The sequence below is a fragment of the Notamacropus eugenii genome, chromosome 2, assembly GCF_028372415.1.
Source record: "Notamacropus eugenii isolate mMacEug1 chromosome 2, mMacEug1.pri_v2, whole genome shotgun sequence".
NCBI lineage: Eukaryota > Metazoa > Chordata > Mammalia > Diprotodontia > Macropodidae > Notamacropus > Notamacropus eugenii.
In genome coordinates, this window is record NC_092873.1 from 299,595,317 (window position 1) to 299,612,102 (window position 16,786).

Genomic DNA, 16,786 nt, shown 5'->3' on the forward strand with positions numbered 1-16,786 from the left:
ACATGGTATTCCCCCCCCAAAAAAAGACCATAAACGTTCAGAAGTCAGGTGCTTCCCATCTCAGAATCCCTGATCTGAAGAGCCTAGGACTCAATACCATGGGAACAAAGGACAAACCCAACAACAACAACAACCAAGGAGGTAACTTTGCGATTTGTGCCTTCCAGAATCCGTCTCTATCCTCGCTTCCTAAGAGACATGTCTGTGGTAGACACCAGGACAACCATACAAGGGTCTGAAATCAGTTTCCCAGTCTGCATTGGACCCACCGGCTTCCACTGTCTTTGTTGGCCTGATGGAGAACAGAGTACAGCTAAAGGTACTGACTGACACCAAAGTTTCCTTCCTGTTTGCATAGAAGCATTGAACTCTGGAAAGAATTCATGCTGTATGGAGTATAGCCCAAGCCCTTATAGAAAACACCATCCTCTCCACATTCATCCCTAAAAAAAAGATGAGCCATGTATTCCTGAATAGAATCTACCCTTTTTTGCATGAGTCACAGAATTTGAGTTGGAAGGGACCTCATTGTCCACCCAATCCAACTCACTAAAAGGAATCCTCACCAAAACATATAAATGGGGAAGTTTTGTAGGCAATCTGTTGGTCAGCTCTGCCTTAGTTGTCTTTTTGCCTGCTTCTCTTTCTCTTCTGTGGGAACTCGCAAGTCTGTTTGATGGATAGGGTCAGTAGGAGTAAATTCCCTTCAACTCCTGTTATGTCCCCTTACTGCTACAACCAGAACCATTCAGATTCATCACTTAAGCACATTGTAAAGGCTAGATGGAACTGGTGACTTTTGTCCTGCATTCCTGCATCTACAACCAAATGCCTTCCTTGGCATAGAAAGAAACTGAGGCAGAAAGGTCAAATGACCTGTCTCAAATCACACCACAAACTGTGATCAGAGACTTAACCCTATATCAAGGGCTTCCCACTTCCAAACCAGGACTCCTATATCCTCTTTGCTAATTCATTTCTTATGTTGATTTTCTCTTGTAGCAGCACAAGCCATGAACATCTGCTATGTTACCAGTACTTTTTCCACCAGCTTCTTTGAGGACATCGTGGCTTGTGCCCCCAATGGCCTCCTATGGTTACAACTATATGTACAACGGGACAGGCAAATAACAAAGAAGTTGATACAGAAAGCGGAAACCTTAGGTTACAAAGCTCTAGTCCTCACTGTGGATACTCCTGCTGTGGGCAACAGATTGCAAGATAATCGCAACAAATTCGCTTTGCCAGAATCAGTGATGGTGAAAAACTTGCACACGCATATTGAGGTATGGGGGATACTTCATGGTAAGGAGAGGTGAGAACCAGTGGATGAATGTTACAAGAAAGCAGATTTGATTCAATAAGAGAACAAATTTCAAGCATTTAACAGCCAGACCAGTAGGATAGGTTACCTCATGAAAGAGTTCACTAACTTTCTGGAAGCAGGTTAGGTGGGGTTAGAGGGAAGAATGTGTTCAAGCAGAAACTGAATGACCCTTCTGATCTGTCATAGAGGGGATTCTGAACTGGATGGAATGTTAGACTAGATAACCTCCAAATAGTTTGTGGTTCTATGAGACAGGGTTTCCTAAGGAGAAAAGAGAAGTCATAAAGGTAGGGTTGTTTCTGGTGAGACTGGTGTTTCTGAAAATAATTGTGCAAGACTTTTGCAATATTTGGGAACCTGTGGTAGCAGTATGAAATGCTCAGATCTTCAACTCAGGACCTCTGGAGTTATCAGCTAGACTTGGAGACTTGGAGTGTGCTGTTTCATTGTTGTCCTTTGGTCATCAGACCAGGAAGGGTCTCTGAGAAAGGGTAATGTACATAGTCGAAGAAGAAGTAGACATTATGTAATAATGAAATTAGGATAATTAAAGTGGTGTACCTGGAACCTGAAGAATTTCAGAGCTAGGGGCACTGTCTTCCAGTGACAATCTGGTCTAACCTGTACCATAGAAAAATCCCTTTTACAACAAACATACTCAATGTCTTACTAGGGAATTCCTGGTTTTCTTTAAGATTTGTTCAAATATCACTTTCCTGCTATATGAAAACTTTTCTGATCCTTGCCCACTAATTCGTAACTCCCAAAGCTACCATGTTTTCATTTTGTACACATCATATACATATTTAGATATGTTCGTGTTGCCTTCCCCATTACAATGTAAGCTGTTTTTCAAACAAGACATTGCATCTCTACATTCTGGGGGTTTTCACTGGCAATTTCTCCTTCATGGAATTCTTACCCTCCTTCCCATTGCCTCCAGACCTTCAAACCCCAGTTAAAATCTCACCTTCTGTAAGAAATTTTTCCTGATTCCCCTCAATTCCAGTGCTTTCCCTCTGTGATTTTCTTTCATTTACTCTGTCTATAGCTTGTTTGTACATAGTTATCCACATGTCTCTCCTATGAGACTGTGAGCTCCTTGAGAGCAGGGACTGTCTTTTGCCTTTTTTTGGAACCCTGAAACTTGGTACAGTGCCTGGCATTTAGTAGGTGACTAATAAACATCAATTGGTTGGCCAACTGATTGACTCTCTGAGACAGAAGCTCATATGTGGCCCGCTGTATCTAGGAAGACTGGCAATGCATCACTTTACTCCTTGTATATCTTCTCACCAGTTCATTGTTGCCACACCTGGACCTTCTGCCCCCTCTGTCTCTTTCTAGTTCAAGAACTATCATCAAATCATCTCCACCATGTCCCTGGAGAGGGTGTATAAATCCATTTTTCTGTGACTCTCTTAACCTTCCCATAATTTTCTAAGCAAAATAACCCTCCATGACTACTACTTCCCTATAAATATCAAGCCAATAAGTATTTTTCGAGAAGGCATTCTTGGCAGGAGGCCTCAGTAAATATGAAGTAAGTTTCTTAGCTGAGAAGGTGGGATAAGGAAGAGCCACAGGAGATCTGAGGAGAGATAAAAAGATTTGGAAATGCCATTATGGGTAAAAGAGATATTGAATCAATTAGGGAGGTGTGGAAGGATTACAGCAATGAGGGCCCAGTTGAGATTATGTAACTTACATTTTTAGTGGACTCAGACAAAATTGTATTGTATCGAGGGGTCAAGATGAAGAAAGGAGGAGAATGTAGCCTATGTAGGAATGATAGCCTGGGAAAGAATTGAGGGGTACAGGGGATATACTGTACCACCCATAATCATAGTCTTCTAAAAGTTCATCCAAAGTGCTAGAGGGCTTCCTCACCTCTTTTCATTCTCCAAACATCACAATATCATGGCCGAAGCCCTCTGACTGTCCACCTGTCTCCCTTCAATCTTGCCACTTGGCCATCATTGATCCTGATCCAGGAGGTTAGTGCCTATAGCAAAAGTTTTTATCTGGTATTTTTAGTATTTTTAACATGTTTCCTTCTGTCCCACTTAAGGAAAATGCAGAGTCTCTCCTCCCAGTTTCAAACATTGATGCATCCACCTGCTGGAAAGACATTGCATGGCTAAGGAGCATCACACAAATGCCCATCATCCTGAAAGGAATTTTAACAAGGCAGGATGCTGAACTGGCTGTAAGATACAATGTACAGGGCATTCTTGTCTCCAACCATGGCGGAAGACAGCTGGATACAGTTCCAGCCACAGTAAGTTTGCTAACTTTAGGGTTATGCATACATGTATGTGACTGTGTGGTAAATACAGCCTCTGTGCATATACATCTCTATGTATTCAACTATTTCCTATATGTTTCAACACACTTCCATGTGTCTGTTTTTGTCCTATTTTTAGCAGCTATAACCAATCACTAATGAAGTCCGAAAATGAGCCCAAAATTCTAAGACTGAGAATACATAATTCTTCCCCAACCATGTGTCCCCACTACAGAAGAACATCTTTTTTTTTAATGATTGTCTCTTGTTTTTATATTGCATCCATTTCTGAACATTTCCACCCCCTTCCCCTGCCCATTGAGCTGTCCCTCATGGTAAATATTTTAAAATAGAGACAAAAAATGGTTTAGAATAAAATGAAGACAAAAAAACTAGTCATCGCTGTGTCTGACAGGATATACAATATTCCACATCCACAATCCCTCACCTCTACAATGAATGGAGAGTAGTGCATTTTCTCAACTGCTCTCCAGGGCCAGATTTAATCACTATGTGATCACAGTGTTCTATTTTGATTTATTGTTCTTCCACTTTACATTTTTTTTGCAATTGTGTACCTAGTTTTCTTGATTCTGTTTGCTTCACAGAGCATCAATTCATAGTGTTCCCATGTTTCTCTGGATTTTTTATATTTATCATTTCTTATTCTAGTTCTATTGTATTCATGAACCAGAATTTTTTAACCATTCCCCAATCAATAGCCAACTACTTTGTTTTCAATTCTTTATTACCACAAAAAAAGTTCTGCTATGAATATTTTGTTATATTTGACATTTTTCTTTCTGTTTTTGACCATCTTGGGGCATATGTCTACTAGTGGGAGTACCAGGTCAAAGGTATCAACATTTTAATGATTTTTTTTTTAGCCTAAGTTGATTTCTAGAATGGTTGGACCAGTTCATAACCCGGCCAACAGTATGTTAGTGTACCTGTCTTCCCACAGGAACTCCTACATCAACTATTTCTACCTTTTGTCATCTTTGCCAGTTTGCTAGATGTGAGGTAAAACCTCAGAATTTTTCTTTTACTAATATAGCTCTTTTATTCATTATTTCCCTTAACATTCTTAAGTTTTTGTTGCTCCATACAAATTTTGTTTAAAAATTTTCCAAGTATATCAAGTAAGACTTTGGTAGTTTGGTTGGCATGGCATTGAAAGGAAAAATTAATTTAGATAATGTTGCATCAGTGGATTGTGTCATCATTTTCCTAGAATGCTACCCACTGATGCCCTTCTTTCCACCAGAACTTCATCTCTATTAAGAAAGAATCAAGAGCAGTAAGGGTAAACATGTGCTTTTCTTTTCAGATTGATGCCCTAACAGAAGTTGTAAATGCTGTGCAAGGAAGAATAGAAGTCTACTTAGATGGTGGCATCCGAACTGGAACAGATGTATTAAAGGCACTAGCACTTGGCGCAAGGTGTATCTTCCTTGGAAGGCCAATCCTATGGGGTCTCACTTACAAGGTGAGATAATAGAGAGGAACACATCAGGTAAAAATACAGCTGCCCACTCATCTGTTTGACACTACCCAAAAAGTAAGATGCCCAGATCTAGACCCAGAGGTCATCTCAATTTAAATATATGGAAATTGAGACCTGGAGAGATTGAATGACTTATTCAAGGTCATTCAGCTAATAAATTGTAGAGCTAAATTTGAAGCCAGATTCTTGGTCTCAGAGCAAATTCAGTGCTCATTCTATTATACAACATTTATATCAAATTAGAATCTATTCTATACCTTGGTCTTAGTTCCACCCTCCAAGGTCAAGTAGAACAAGTCTTATTTCCCTCCCTTGAATATTTCATTGCTTCATTGTTCTTTCTGAAGTGTGGGAAGTTAATCCAGGTCTGAAATCTCTGCTAAAATCCTTCCTTGGTCCCACAACACTGTTCTCAGCAAATCTTATAATAACTTCCCAACTGGATCATATTCTCTGGAAAACCTAATAGAATCATACAATTCTCAGATGGTTTAGCTAGGAGGAATCTTGGGGATTATGATCCAACTGCTCATTTTATAAATAAGGGAACAGAGTTCCCAAAGAGATTAAGTGACTTTCCCAAGTTCACAGAGCTAGTCCTAAGCAAGATCTCTTAATTCTCAAATCAGTGTTCTGGGTCTGCTTAAATTAGCACTTACATTCCTCACAAATTGGTTCTAGTCTTATCTCTCACTACTTCCTGTGTTCCATTCCATTCATTTTACTTCAAGAAACATTGATTGCTCACTATTTAAGGCACTGGCTACTAGACATAGGAAGTACAAAATAAAAAATGAAATAATATATTCTCTCAAAGATTTTATATTCTAATGGTTAGAAAGGCAAGTTAGTGGATGTAATATGTATGTATAGAAATTTTTTAAAAGATAATTTGAAGAGAGATCATCAACAAATTGAGGATCAAAGAATCAATCACCTAATGGATTAACAAGTATTTATTAATATTTGTATATTATTATATATTGTTATGTATATTATATATTAAAATATGAAAATGATAAATATACTTATATTTTTCATATTTTATAAAATACTAAATAATATATGTATATTATATATGATATTATACATAATAATTTATTAATAACTTGCTGAGTACTGAGGTATTGAGCTAGGCTCTGGAGATACAAATACAAAGAATGAAACAATCCCTACTTTTAAGAGCTTTAGATTTTAATTGGAGAGAACAGAAAGGTTTCATAAAAGTCTTGGTGCCTGAGCTTGATCTTGAAGGGAGAGATTGCATTCAAGGTAGGAAAGGTGGCTTGGGGAATGCACCAAAGTGGGCTATGGAATGTTGAGTCTGGAGAACAGCAGATGGTCCAATTTCACTAGGATGTAGAGTATCTGATGTGTTACTCTCTATTACTTCATACACTTCTTTTAATTCCCCATAGTAGGCTCCCAATAAGCATTTGCTCATTGATTGATTTAGGGAGACCCAAGAAATTAGCTGTTTAATATCCTTTCTAAATGTTTATGACTCTTTTTGATTCAGTAACAAATATTGTTTGGCATGCCCACTTTCCCCCATAACAACAAGGAGTACCTAGTGCTAGGATAAACCAGAGGTCACAGGACCCAGAGAATCAGAAGTTATGGGATCCCTAAAATTGTCTCTTCACTTTTCATCAAATCAAAGAATTGCAAATTACAACTGGAAGGGACTTCAGAGATTTCATGAGTCAAACATTTTAATATCCTCTACCATTTCCAAATTATTCTCTTTGAGATTATTCTCCTTGATAGAAAACTTCAGAGCAAAATAGGAAATTGAAAAGTTCCACTTTGTCCATGTTATCTTTTAACCATACACAATTCCCCCTCTCTGCCCAAGCAATAAGCTTATCTTTTCCTTATCCTTATTCACCAATAGTACTTTTAAAAGCCCCTTTCATTATCTTTTGTATTTTTCCCCCAAACTCACCTCATTCTCAATTGTCGTGATAGAAATCTGTAATAAAGAGAAAATGAGGCAAAAAGTTCTGAGGATGGTCAATTTATTAGCAAAGCTAGCAATTCACATCAAATGAGATCAATGGTTCCTCAGAAGTGAAAAACAAACTAGGACTTTACAGGGCTTATTTTTATACTAGTAAAATGAAGTAATATATTCATGAGATTAATACATATTCATGATGTTAATGATTATTCACAGCATTTGCAGGAATAGGGGAAGCATAACAAGAACAGGGAAGTAGGTCAATTTGCAATATCGGATGCTAGACATGTCGAGGGCACAACAGAGCATTTGCGGGGCATGACAATCATCAAACTATCTAATTGGTTATAGTATAACAAAAGGTGATCTTGATATCATGGAATTATTGTGTTAGCTGAAGGGTGAGGCACTTGCATGGTTGAGAGTGCCATCCTAGACTACCAAAAAGGGAAATTTAGACTGCTCTGACATAAAGAATCAGCCATAGTGGCTCAGCTCTGCAGGGGCTCAGTTCAGCAGTGCATGGGTTGAGCTCTACAAAAATGATAAACCTGGGGCTGCTAGGTAGCATAGTGAATAGAGCACCAGCCCTGGAGTCAGAAGGAACTGAGTTCAAATCCTGCCTCAGACACTTGACACTTACTAGATGTGTGACCTTTAGCAAGTCACTTAACCCCAATTGCCTTGCCTCCCCCCTCCAAAAATAAAGAGACCAATAAAACTAGTCTTCTGATTTTAAAAAACTGAATTTAATATTTTACTACAGTGATTATTTAATAAGAGATATCTAAAAGATATATGACTTAGGTCTAATAAGTTAAAATAAATCATCGGGTTAATCAATAATAGTTTAAAAATTATTTCTTTCACGGTCTAATGTGGGAAGACAACACGCAAACAATTACATACAAACAAGATATAGACAGGATAAATTGGGTGATAATTAATAGAGGAAAGGAATCAGAATTAAAGTAGATCAAGAAGAACTTCCTGAAGAAGATGGGATTTTAGCAGGGACTTGGAAGAAACCAGGAATCTCGGAGGTGGAGATGAGGAGGGAAAGTATTTTAAACATGGAGGACTGCCAATGAAAATGCTCAGATCTGGGGGGTGAGGAGTGTCTTGTGTGAAGAGCAGCAAGGAGACCAGAGGGTCAAGTGGCTTCTCCATCCTTCTAGGATTGGTAAATGTCAGACTTGAGAATCAAAGCCACATGTCTCCTGACTCCAAGTCTAGCACACAAGACACTCCACCACACTGTTCCCTATAATTCGACATTGTTTGCTAATACTTTTTCACTTAGTATCTACTGAACTCAGCTTGTTCTCCATTGCACACTTCCTTCTGCATAATTATAACAAGTCCTAAGATCCTTAAGTCCTACAGCTTAGTTCTTTGAATATTTTCTGTTCCTTCTACTAGGTGATTCTGCAAGATTTGGCTATACCTACCCCATACCCTTATGGGCAGATTCTAGTGTTTAATGGTGTTATGTTTGGCCTCTAGATTGAGTCAGAAAAACTTTGATTCCAATTCCATCTCTAATACTTACTAGCTTTGTGACCATAAGGCAGATCACATAGCCTCTCTGAACTTAAGTCAGTTCATCTGTAAAATGGCTATATTGATTTTTCAATACAGATATCATGGGGTTAATATATATCTCTTAGCTAGTTACCCTCTGAGATAATATATGTAAAGTACTTTGCAAAACTTAAAACGTCACATAATTGCCATTTATTATTACTTATCTCCATGACACAAACTTCTCCCCTCTCTAGTCCATTGTCTACTCAACTGTCAAAATGATCTTCCTAAAGTGCAGATCTGACCATGTCACTACCAACCCCTTCCCCTATAACCTCCAGGGTCAAATATAAAATCTTCTGTCATTTGAAGCCCTTCATAACCTATTCCCTGTCTTCTTACACCATACCCCACCCCACTGTATACTCTGATCCAGTGACACTGTCCTCATTGTCATTCCTCAAATAAGACCCTCCAACTCTCAACTCTGGATATTTTCTTTTTTTAGTAGTACTTTATTTTTCCTGATTACATGCCAAGACAATTTTAGCATTCATTTTTACAAGATTTTGAATTCCAAATTTTCTCCCTTCCTGCCACCCCTCTTCCTAAAATGGTAGGCAATTTGATAGAAGTTATATATGTGCAATTATATAAAACATATTTCCATATTAGTCATAGTTGTGAAAAAAAGAAATAGATCAAAAGGAAAAAAGACCACCAAAAACAAAAAAAGTGTAAAAAGTAGGCTTCAATCTGCATTCAGAGTCCATCAGTTCTTTATCTGGATATGGATAGCATTTTACATCACAAGTTCTTTGTACTTGTCTTGAATCATTGTGTTTCTGAGAACAGCTGAGTCATTCCTAGTTGATCATCACACAATGTTGCTGACACTGTGTATGTTGTTTTCCTGATTCTGTCCATTTCATTTTGTGTCAGTTCATCTAAGTCTTTTCAGATTTTTCTGAAATCTGCCTGTTCATGATTTCTTATAGCACAATAGTATTCCATTACATTCATATACCACAACTTGCTCAGTCATTCCCCAATTGATGGGCAATTCTGGGCATTTTCACTGGCTGTACCACATGCCTAGAATTCTCTTTGCCCTGATCTCTGCCTCCTGACTTCCCTGTCTTCCTTCAAATGCCAGCTAAAATAACACCTATTCATGTTGTGTCCCTCATTAGACTGCAAGCTCCATGAGAGCAGGAACTCTCTTTTATCTTTCTTTATCCCCAACACTTAGCATATAGTAGTCACTCAATGCTTATTGGATGACTGACTGACTTGGTAAGTAGTAAAATGGGTTGGAAGGTGATTAGAATATTGAGAATGGGGTGGAAACAGTTGCCTGTTTGTGAGCTAATAATTTGAAGAAATTATCTTTCAACTCAGTTGATACATTAAGAAGGAAAAAAAATCTTTCTGAACCTCAGGTGAAATGCTTGTCAGGAGGAAAGGGTAGGGATGGGGGTGAGTGGTTGCCTGTGTTCATCACTTACAAGTCATGGCATCATTTTCCTTATATCATGGTCCCCTTCGAGAATGAAAGACAAACCACAACCATAATTCATTAACTGACTTCTCCCAAGTTTCCTAGAACATAAGATCATATTTGAAGGCACACTCTGATCAATCAGATCACATATCCAAAATGGTCAAAAATATTGCCTCATGATTCTTTCCACTTGGGAATAGGGTGAAGAAGGAGTTCGACAAGTCTTGAACTTATTAAAGAAGGAATTCCATAAATCCATGATCCTTACAGGTAAGACTCATTTTGGATCTCAGTTAAGTGTAATACTTACAAGGAACAAACATAGTCCCTTTTTTTTTGTTCCCCAGCTTTCCTCCATTGTATATTCCTCCCCAGAAAAAGGTATAAGAAAGAAAGAAAAGAGGGAGAATCTTAACATTAGTGGACAGTTTCAGGTGAATGCTGCATTAGTTAACAAAGCTTGCTATGCTCAATTCACTAAACAGACCACACCCATAGGAGTAATGTGTCTAGTTCTTTAAGAAGCTTTTGATAGAATAAATAAAGTGTTTCCAGAAAACAGAAAGAATACATGAAGGGACAGGGGAATCTTAGAATATAAGCGACAATTAAAATACTATATGTTTAGACTGTAGAAAAGAAAACTAAGAAGAGACATGCTAGCTATCAGCAAGCATTCTATCATGTGGAAGAGTAAAGACATTCTATGGTTGGTTTTCTATTTACTCTGACACTTCATACAAACCTCCATTTGGGAATTTTCTTGGCAAAGACACATTTCCTTTTCCAGCTAATTTTACAGATGAGGAAACTGAGGCAAACAGAATTAAGTAACTTGCCCAGGGTAACATAGCTAGTAAGTGAATGAGGCTTAATTTGAACTCAGATCCTCCCAATTCCAGGCCCAGTGCTCTATCCACTGCACCACTTAGCTACAAAAAAATCATAGAAGTTAAAGGAAAGGAAATTTCAGCTCAACAGCACAATGAAATGCCAAATAATTTAAAGGACTGACATTTGTACAGTGCCTGACATGATATCTACTTATTGAGCTGGATTGAATTGAGGCAGTGAGATAGAAGTGATCAAGTAGAATGGTCTTTGCATTAATTCAGGCTGCTAAAGGTGAGATTTCTGTCCCACTTGGTGTTAGATTTAGAGTTATGCTTTTTGTAGCTTTAAAATCTTTTTTCTTGTTTTATTTTGGTTTGGACCTATGAATTCATGGGGGCAGGGAACTTCTGAAGAGGAAATTCCATTATGAAAATGAGGAGTATCTGTTTAGAAATAAAGGAATGAAAACAAAATGTTCTAAGAAAGAAATATATTTCTCTTTCTTTCTACCTCACACCAAAATTTGTTGTGATCCACAGACTCATAGAATCTGTGTTGGAAGGCATTTTATATTTTTAGTTATTATTTTATATTTTAATTACATATAAAAATATTTTTAACATTCATTTTAAAAATGTTTTAGTTACAAATTCTCTCCCTTCCTTTCTCCCCTACCCTTCCTTGAGACTTCCAGACTATACACATGCAGTTATACAAAATATGTTTCCATATTAATCATTTTGTCAAAGAAAACACAGACAACAAAAAGACAGAAATTTTTTAGTTTTTGTTTTTTAAAGTATACTTCAATCTGCATTCAGATTCTATCACTTCTTTCTCTGGAGATGGACAGCACCTTTCATCATAAGTCTTTCAGAACATTCTTAGATCATTTGCTGAGAACAGCAAAGTCATTCACAGTCGATCATCTACAACACTACTGTTACTGTGCACAATGTTCTCCTGGTTCTTCTCACTTTACTTAGCATTAGTTCATACAAGTCTTCATAGATTTTCTGAAGCAATCCTGCTCGTTATTTCTTATAGAACAATAGAGTTCTACAACAATCACATGCCACAATTAGTTTAGCCTTCCCCATTTGATAGACATCCCCTCAATTTCCAATCCACCATAAAATAAAAAGAACTGATATAAAGATATTCCCATTAAGAAACAAGAAAACAATAACAATAAGCAAAAATGCATTGCCATTACACCTTCATCCCTGATATTATTGGGATGGCTTCTCACTTATCCCCATTAAAGATAATGTTTGTTTGTTGACAGTTTTAGATAGATACTATTTATCATTTTAAGGAAAGCTCTATTTATTACTATGCTCTGTAGTGTTTTTAAAAGAAAATAAAAGTATTTTGTCAAAAGCTTTTATCTGCATCTATTGAGATAATCATACGATTTTTGTTGGTTTTGTTATTGACATGGTCAATAAACATTACAGTTTTCCTCATATTGAACCAACTTTGCATTTCTGGTATAAATCCTACTTCATCATAATGATCTTTGTGATATATTGCTATAAAAAATTTTCATCAATATTTATTAGAAAAATTGGTCCATAGTTTTATTTCTCTGTTTTAAGTATGAGCACTATATTTGTGTCATAAAAGGAATTTGATAAGACTCCTTCTCTGCCTATTTTTCCAAATAGTTTATGTAGTATTGGAATTAATTGTTCTTTAAATGCCTGGTAGAATTTACTTGTGAATCCATCTGGCCCTGGGAATGTCCTCTTAGGGAGCTCATTTATGGCTTGTTCAATTTCTTTTTCTAAAATAATATTATTTAAGTATTCTATTTCCTCTTCTGTTAATCTGAGAAGTTTGTTTTTTGCAAATATTCATTTATTTCACTTAGATTGTTAGATTTATTGGCATATAATTGTGCAAAATAGCTCCTAATCATTGCTTTAATTTCCTTTTCTTTGGTGGTGAATTTGACCTTTTCCTTTTTTAAAAATCCAATTAACCAATGATTTATCTATTTTATTGAGATTTAAAAAAAAACCAGCTCCTACTTTTATTTGTCAGTTCAATAATTCCCTACTTTCAATTTTATTCAATTTTATTAATAGCTCCTTGATTTTCAAGGTTCCCAGTTTGGTGTTTAATTGGGAGTTTTTAATTTGTTCTCTTTCCAACTTTTTTTTAGTTGCATGCGTAATTCATTGATCTACTCTTTCTCTATATTATTGATATAAGTATTTAGAGATATAAACTTTTGCCTCAGTACTGCTTTAGCTGCATCCCCTAGATTTTGCTTTGCTGTCTTATTACTGTCATTCTCTTTAATTAAATTATTGTTTCTATGATTTGTTCTTTAACCCACTTATTCTTTAGGATTAATTATTTTGTCTTCAAATAAGTTTCAATCTATGTTTCCATGAACCTTTATTTAACAGAATTTATTGCTTTATGATTTGGAAAGGTTGTATGTAATATCTCTTCTTTTCTGCATTTTATTGTAAGGTTTTTATGTCCTAATACAAGGTCAATTTTTGTGTAAGTACCATGTACCACTGAGAAAAGGGTACATTCCTTTCTATTTCCATCCAGTTTTCTCCAGAAGTCTATCATATCTAACTTCTCTAAAATTCTGTTCATTTCCTTACCTTCTTTTTTGTTTATCTTTTGGTTAGATTTTTTCACTTCTGAGAAAGGAAAATTAAGGTCTCCCACTAGTATAGTTATACTATTTCCTCCTGTAACTCATTTAACTTTTCCTTTAAGAATTTTTATGCCATACCATTTGGTGTATGTATGTGTATACATACATACATATATACATACATATGTTTAGTATTAACATTACTTCATTGTCCATAGTATCTTTTGGCAAAATATAATTTTCCTGATCACTCCTTTTGATTACGTCTATTTTTGCTTTTGTTTTGTCTGAAATCATAATTGCTACCCCTGCTTTTTTTTAACTTCAGCTGAAGTATAATAAATTCTACTCCAGTCTCTTATCTTTACTCTGTGTGTCTTTCTGCTTTAAACATATTGCAATTCTGATTTTCAAACCACTCTGCCATCCACTTCTGCTTTATGAGTAAGTCCATCTCATTCACACTCACAATTATGATTATTGTGTATTTTCCTTCATTCTTTTTCCACCTTTTTACCCTTCTGTTTCCCTTTCATCCTGTCTCTCCTCAGAAATCTATTTCATTTCTGATCACCATCTCCCTCAATATTCCCTTCCTTCTCTCATCCCTCCTTTCTCTTATTATCTTCTCATTCTACTTCCCTGTAGGACAAGATACATTTCTGTGCCCAAATAAGTGTGTATGTTATTCCTTCTTTGAGCTAATTCCAATAAAAAGTACAAGCATTGCCTGTCAAACCCCATCTTCCCCTCCACTGTAAAAGCTTTTCCTCTCACACCTCTTTTATATGGGATAATTCTCCTCATTCCATCTCTCCCTTCCCCTTCTTCCAGTGCTTCCCTCTTTCTCAGACCTTCATTTTATTCTTTTAATCATCCCAGCTTGAAGAATTGTTTTACTTTGTTTTTCTTGAGTTTTTTTGTCTGTTTTATTTCAAAATGTGACTATTATGGATATATTTTGCATGACTACATTTGTATAAACCATACTGAATTTCTTGCCTTCTCAATGGGGGAGGTGAGAAGGGAAGAAGGAAGAGAATTTGGAAATCAAAGTTTTAAAAAAGAATGTTAAAATTGTTTTACACATAACTGGGGAAAAATAAAATACTAGATATAAAAAAGAAAACTTTAGGTTAGCTTTTCAGAATTCATAGTCATTGTCCCCTAGTCAGAATATACAGAATTGCCTGAATATATCAATACCTGAATGCCTGAAAAGATTGAGCCACCATTAAAAACCAACAAGGTTTAAGATGAGTTCAAAATATCTACTAAAGAGGTCAACCTGAAAATCAGACTAGGTAGACTGGTCAGTCTCCTGGGTAGTCTGAATCAGGAAACTGAGATTTCCAGGCATCACCTCCTTCCCCCGAGTACTACTCTTATTCAAGCATCGTATGGAAAAAGACTATGACAGAACTTTAGAAATAGTTTTTCATTGCCCAAAGAGAAAAAGGGCTTAAAATGCAAATTCTGTGATCTAAGCAAGCTTAGAACCTTCCTCAATAAACCTAATGAAAGAAGACCAGTCTGACTAAATGGTAATCATTTTTAAAGAAAGGAATATATTACTTTCCATAGTATATAATACCTATGACAAGGCCAATGCAAGTTGCCAGTAGAGATCTTCTAAAGACTACCTAAACAAAGAGATAAAAATTACTTGTAATTCTCATAGCAGGATTTTCTATTAAAATTAATGCATCAAAAATTCTTTAAACAATTTGCCCTTTCAAATAGATTAGGCATTTCCTGTTAATTGGCTAGGATGATATAATAGTCAACCTAAGTCTGCTTCTGTATGAATTCGCATAGGTCCTTGATTAGGTTGTTAAAGAAGTCTAAATGAATGTGGCTATGCTTTGTCATTTTAGGTTGCCGATCAGTTTCAGAGATCAGCAAGGACTTGGTACAAATCTCCAGGCTATAGGAAGTGAACTTACCAAGGAGATCTGAGGACTGGATGCATCAAGAGATCATATAGACCCTCTCTTCTCAAATCATGTACCCACATACATACACACACAAACACACACACCTTGATGACTAGTTAAAGGAAATTGCTCTTTGGGCCAGCTGTGCCACCAAACTGGATTTCAGGAGCAGGAACACCAGGACCAATGAGAACTGGAATTCTGGTGCCATCTTGCTATCAACACAACTGATTGGTTTCTTCCTTCCTTTCCAGGGAGTGATTGACTTCCTCCCTAATCTCCTTGGTTCTGCTGGCACATTTTTGCCCAGAGACAAATTGGGTAACCTGGGCATCCCAATGAGAATGAAGATATTTGCAACATTAAAAAATATAGTGCTCACTTTGAAAGGGGAAGAAAGAGATCGCAGCATTCATTGGTGGTCATACAGCCCCCAAATCCTAAAGATTCAACCATTAAAAAGAAAATTCTTCTTTCAAAATGTGGGGGCTATTCATCTTTCTGACTATATCAAAAAACTGGAGGCAGCTTTCCAAGTGGCTCTCTAGAAGACCTTCACTGAAACACAAGCATCATAGTTTGTCTCTTTCCAGGCCTCAATTCACTATCTAGAGATAATTCATACCCACAATCATGATTTCTATTCTAAACATAGGGAAAACATGGAGCAACTATGTATTTTTTAATTCAGAACCAAAGAAATAAAACAAACATTTCCGTAACAGAGTGGGATAGAAAAACAGAGGATAGCACCTGAAATTGCATATCCATTATGTATAACTTGCTATTTCTTTCAAATATACAATAGTTATCATGTGGCTTTCTTTCTTCCCTTCTTCCACCCCAAACTTTGAGATGGCTATCATTAAATACAAATCTGTGTGTGTGTATGTGTGTGTGTGTGTGTGTAAATAGATTTTGGTTGGTTGGTTGGTTGTTGTCCTTCATTCTTTTTTTTTTATTTTTAATTTATTTCTTTATTAAACTTTTAACATTCATTTTAACAAAATTTTGGGTTCCAAATGTTCTCCCCTTTTGTCTCCTCCCCCCACCCCAAAACACCAAGCATTCTAATTGCCCCTATCACCAATTTGCTCTCTCTTCTATCATGCCTCTCTGCCCTTGTCTCCATCTTCTCTTTTGTCCTGTAGGGACAAATAACTTTCTATACCCTTTTACCTGTATTTCTTATTTCCTAGTGGCAAGAACAGTACTCGACAGTTGTTCCTGAAATTTTGAGTTCTGACTTCTTTTCCTCCCTCCCTCCCCACCCC

The 16,786-nt window shown here is 36.5% G+C and overlaps 1 protein-coding gene across 2 annotated transcripts in view; it reads left to right on the forward strand.

Annotated features, from left to right (window-relative positions):
* Window positions 1–16,326, forward strand: part of HAO2 (hydroxyacid oxidase 2) — a 29,400-nt gene extending 13,074 nt beyond the window's left edge. For both annotated transcript variants that reach the window (XM_072644521.1, XM_072644522.1), the window contains 6 exons: window positions 168–319; window positions 1,003–1,286; window positions 3,399–3,608; window positions 4,945–5,103; window positions 10,316–10,385; window positions 15,453–16,326. In XM_072644521.1, coding sequence (XP_072500622.1) covers window positions 168–319; window positions 1,003–1,286; window positions 3,399–3,608; window positions 4,945–5,103; window positions 10,316–10,385; window positions 15,453–15,508 — 931 coding nt within the window. In that variant the 3' untranslated portion in view covers window positions 15,509–16,326. The remainder of the gene's footprint in view (window positions 1–167; window positions 320–1,002; window positions 1,287–3,398; window positions 3,609–4,944; window positions 5,104–10,315; window positions 10,386–15,452) is intronic.
* Window positions 16,327–16,786: the final 460 nt, after the last annotated feature.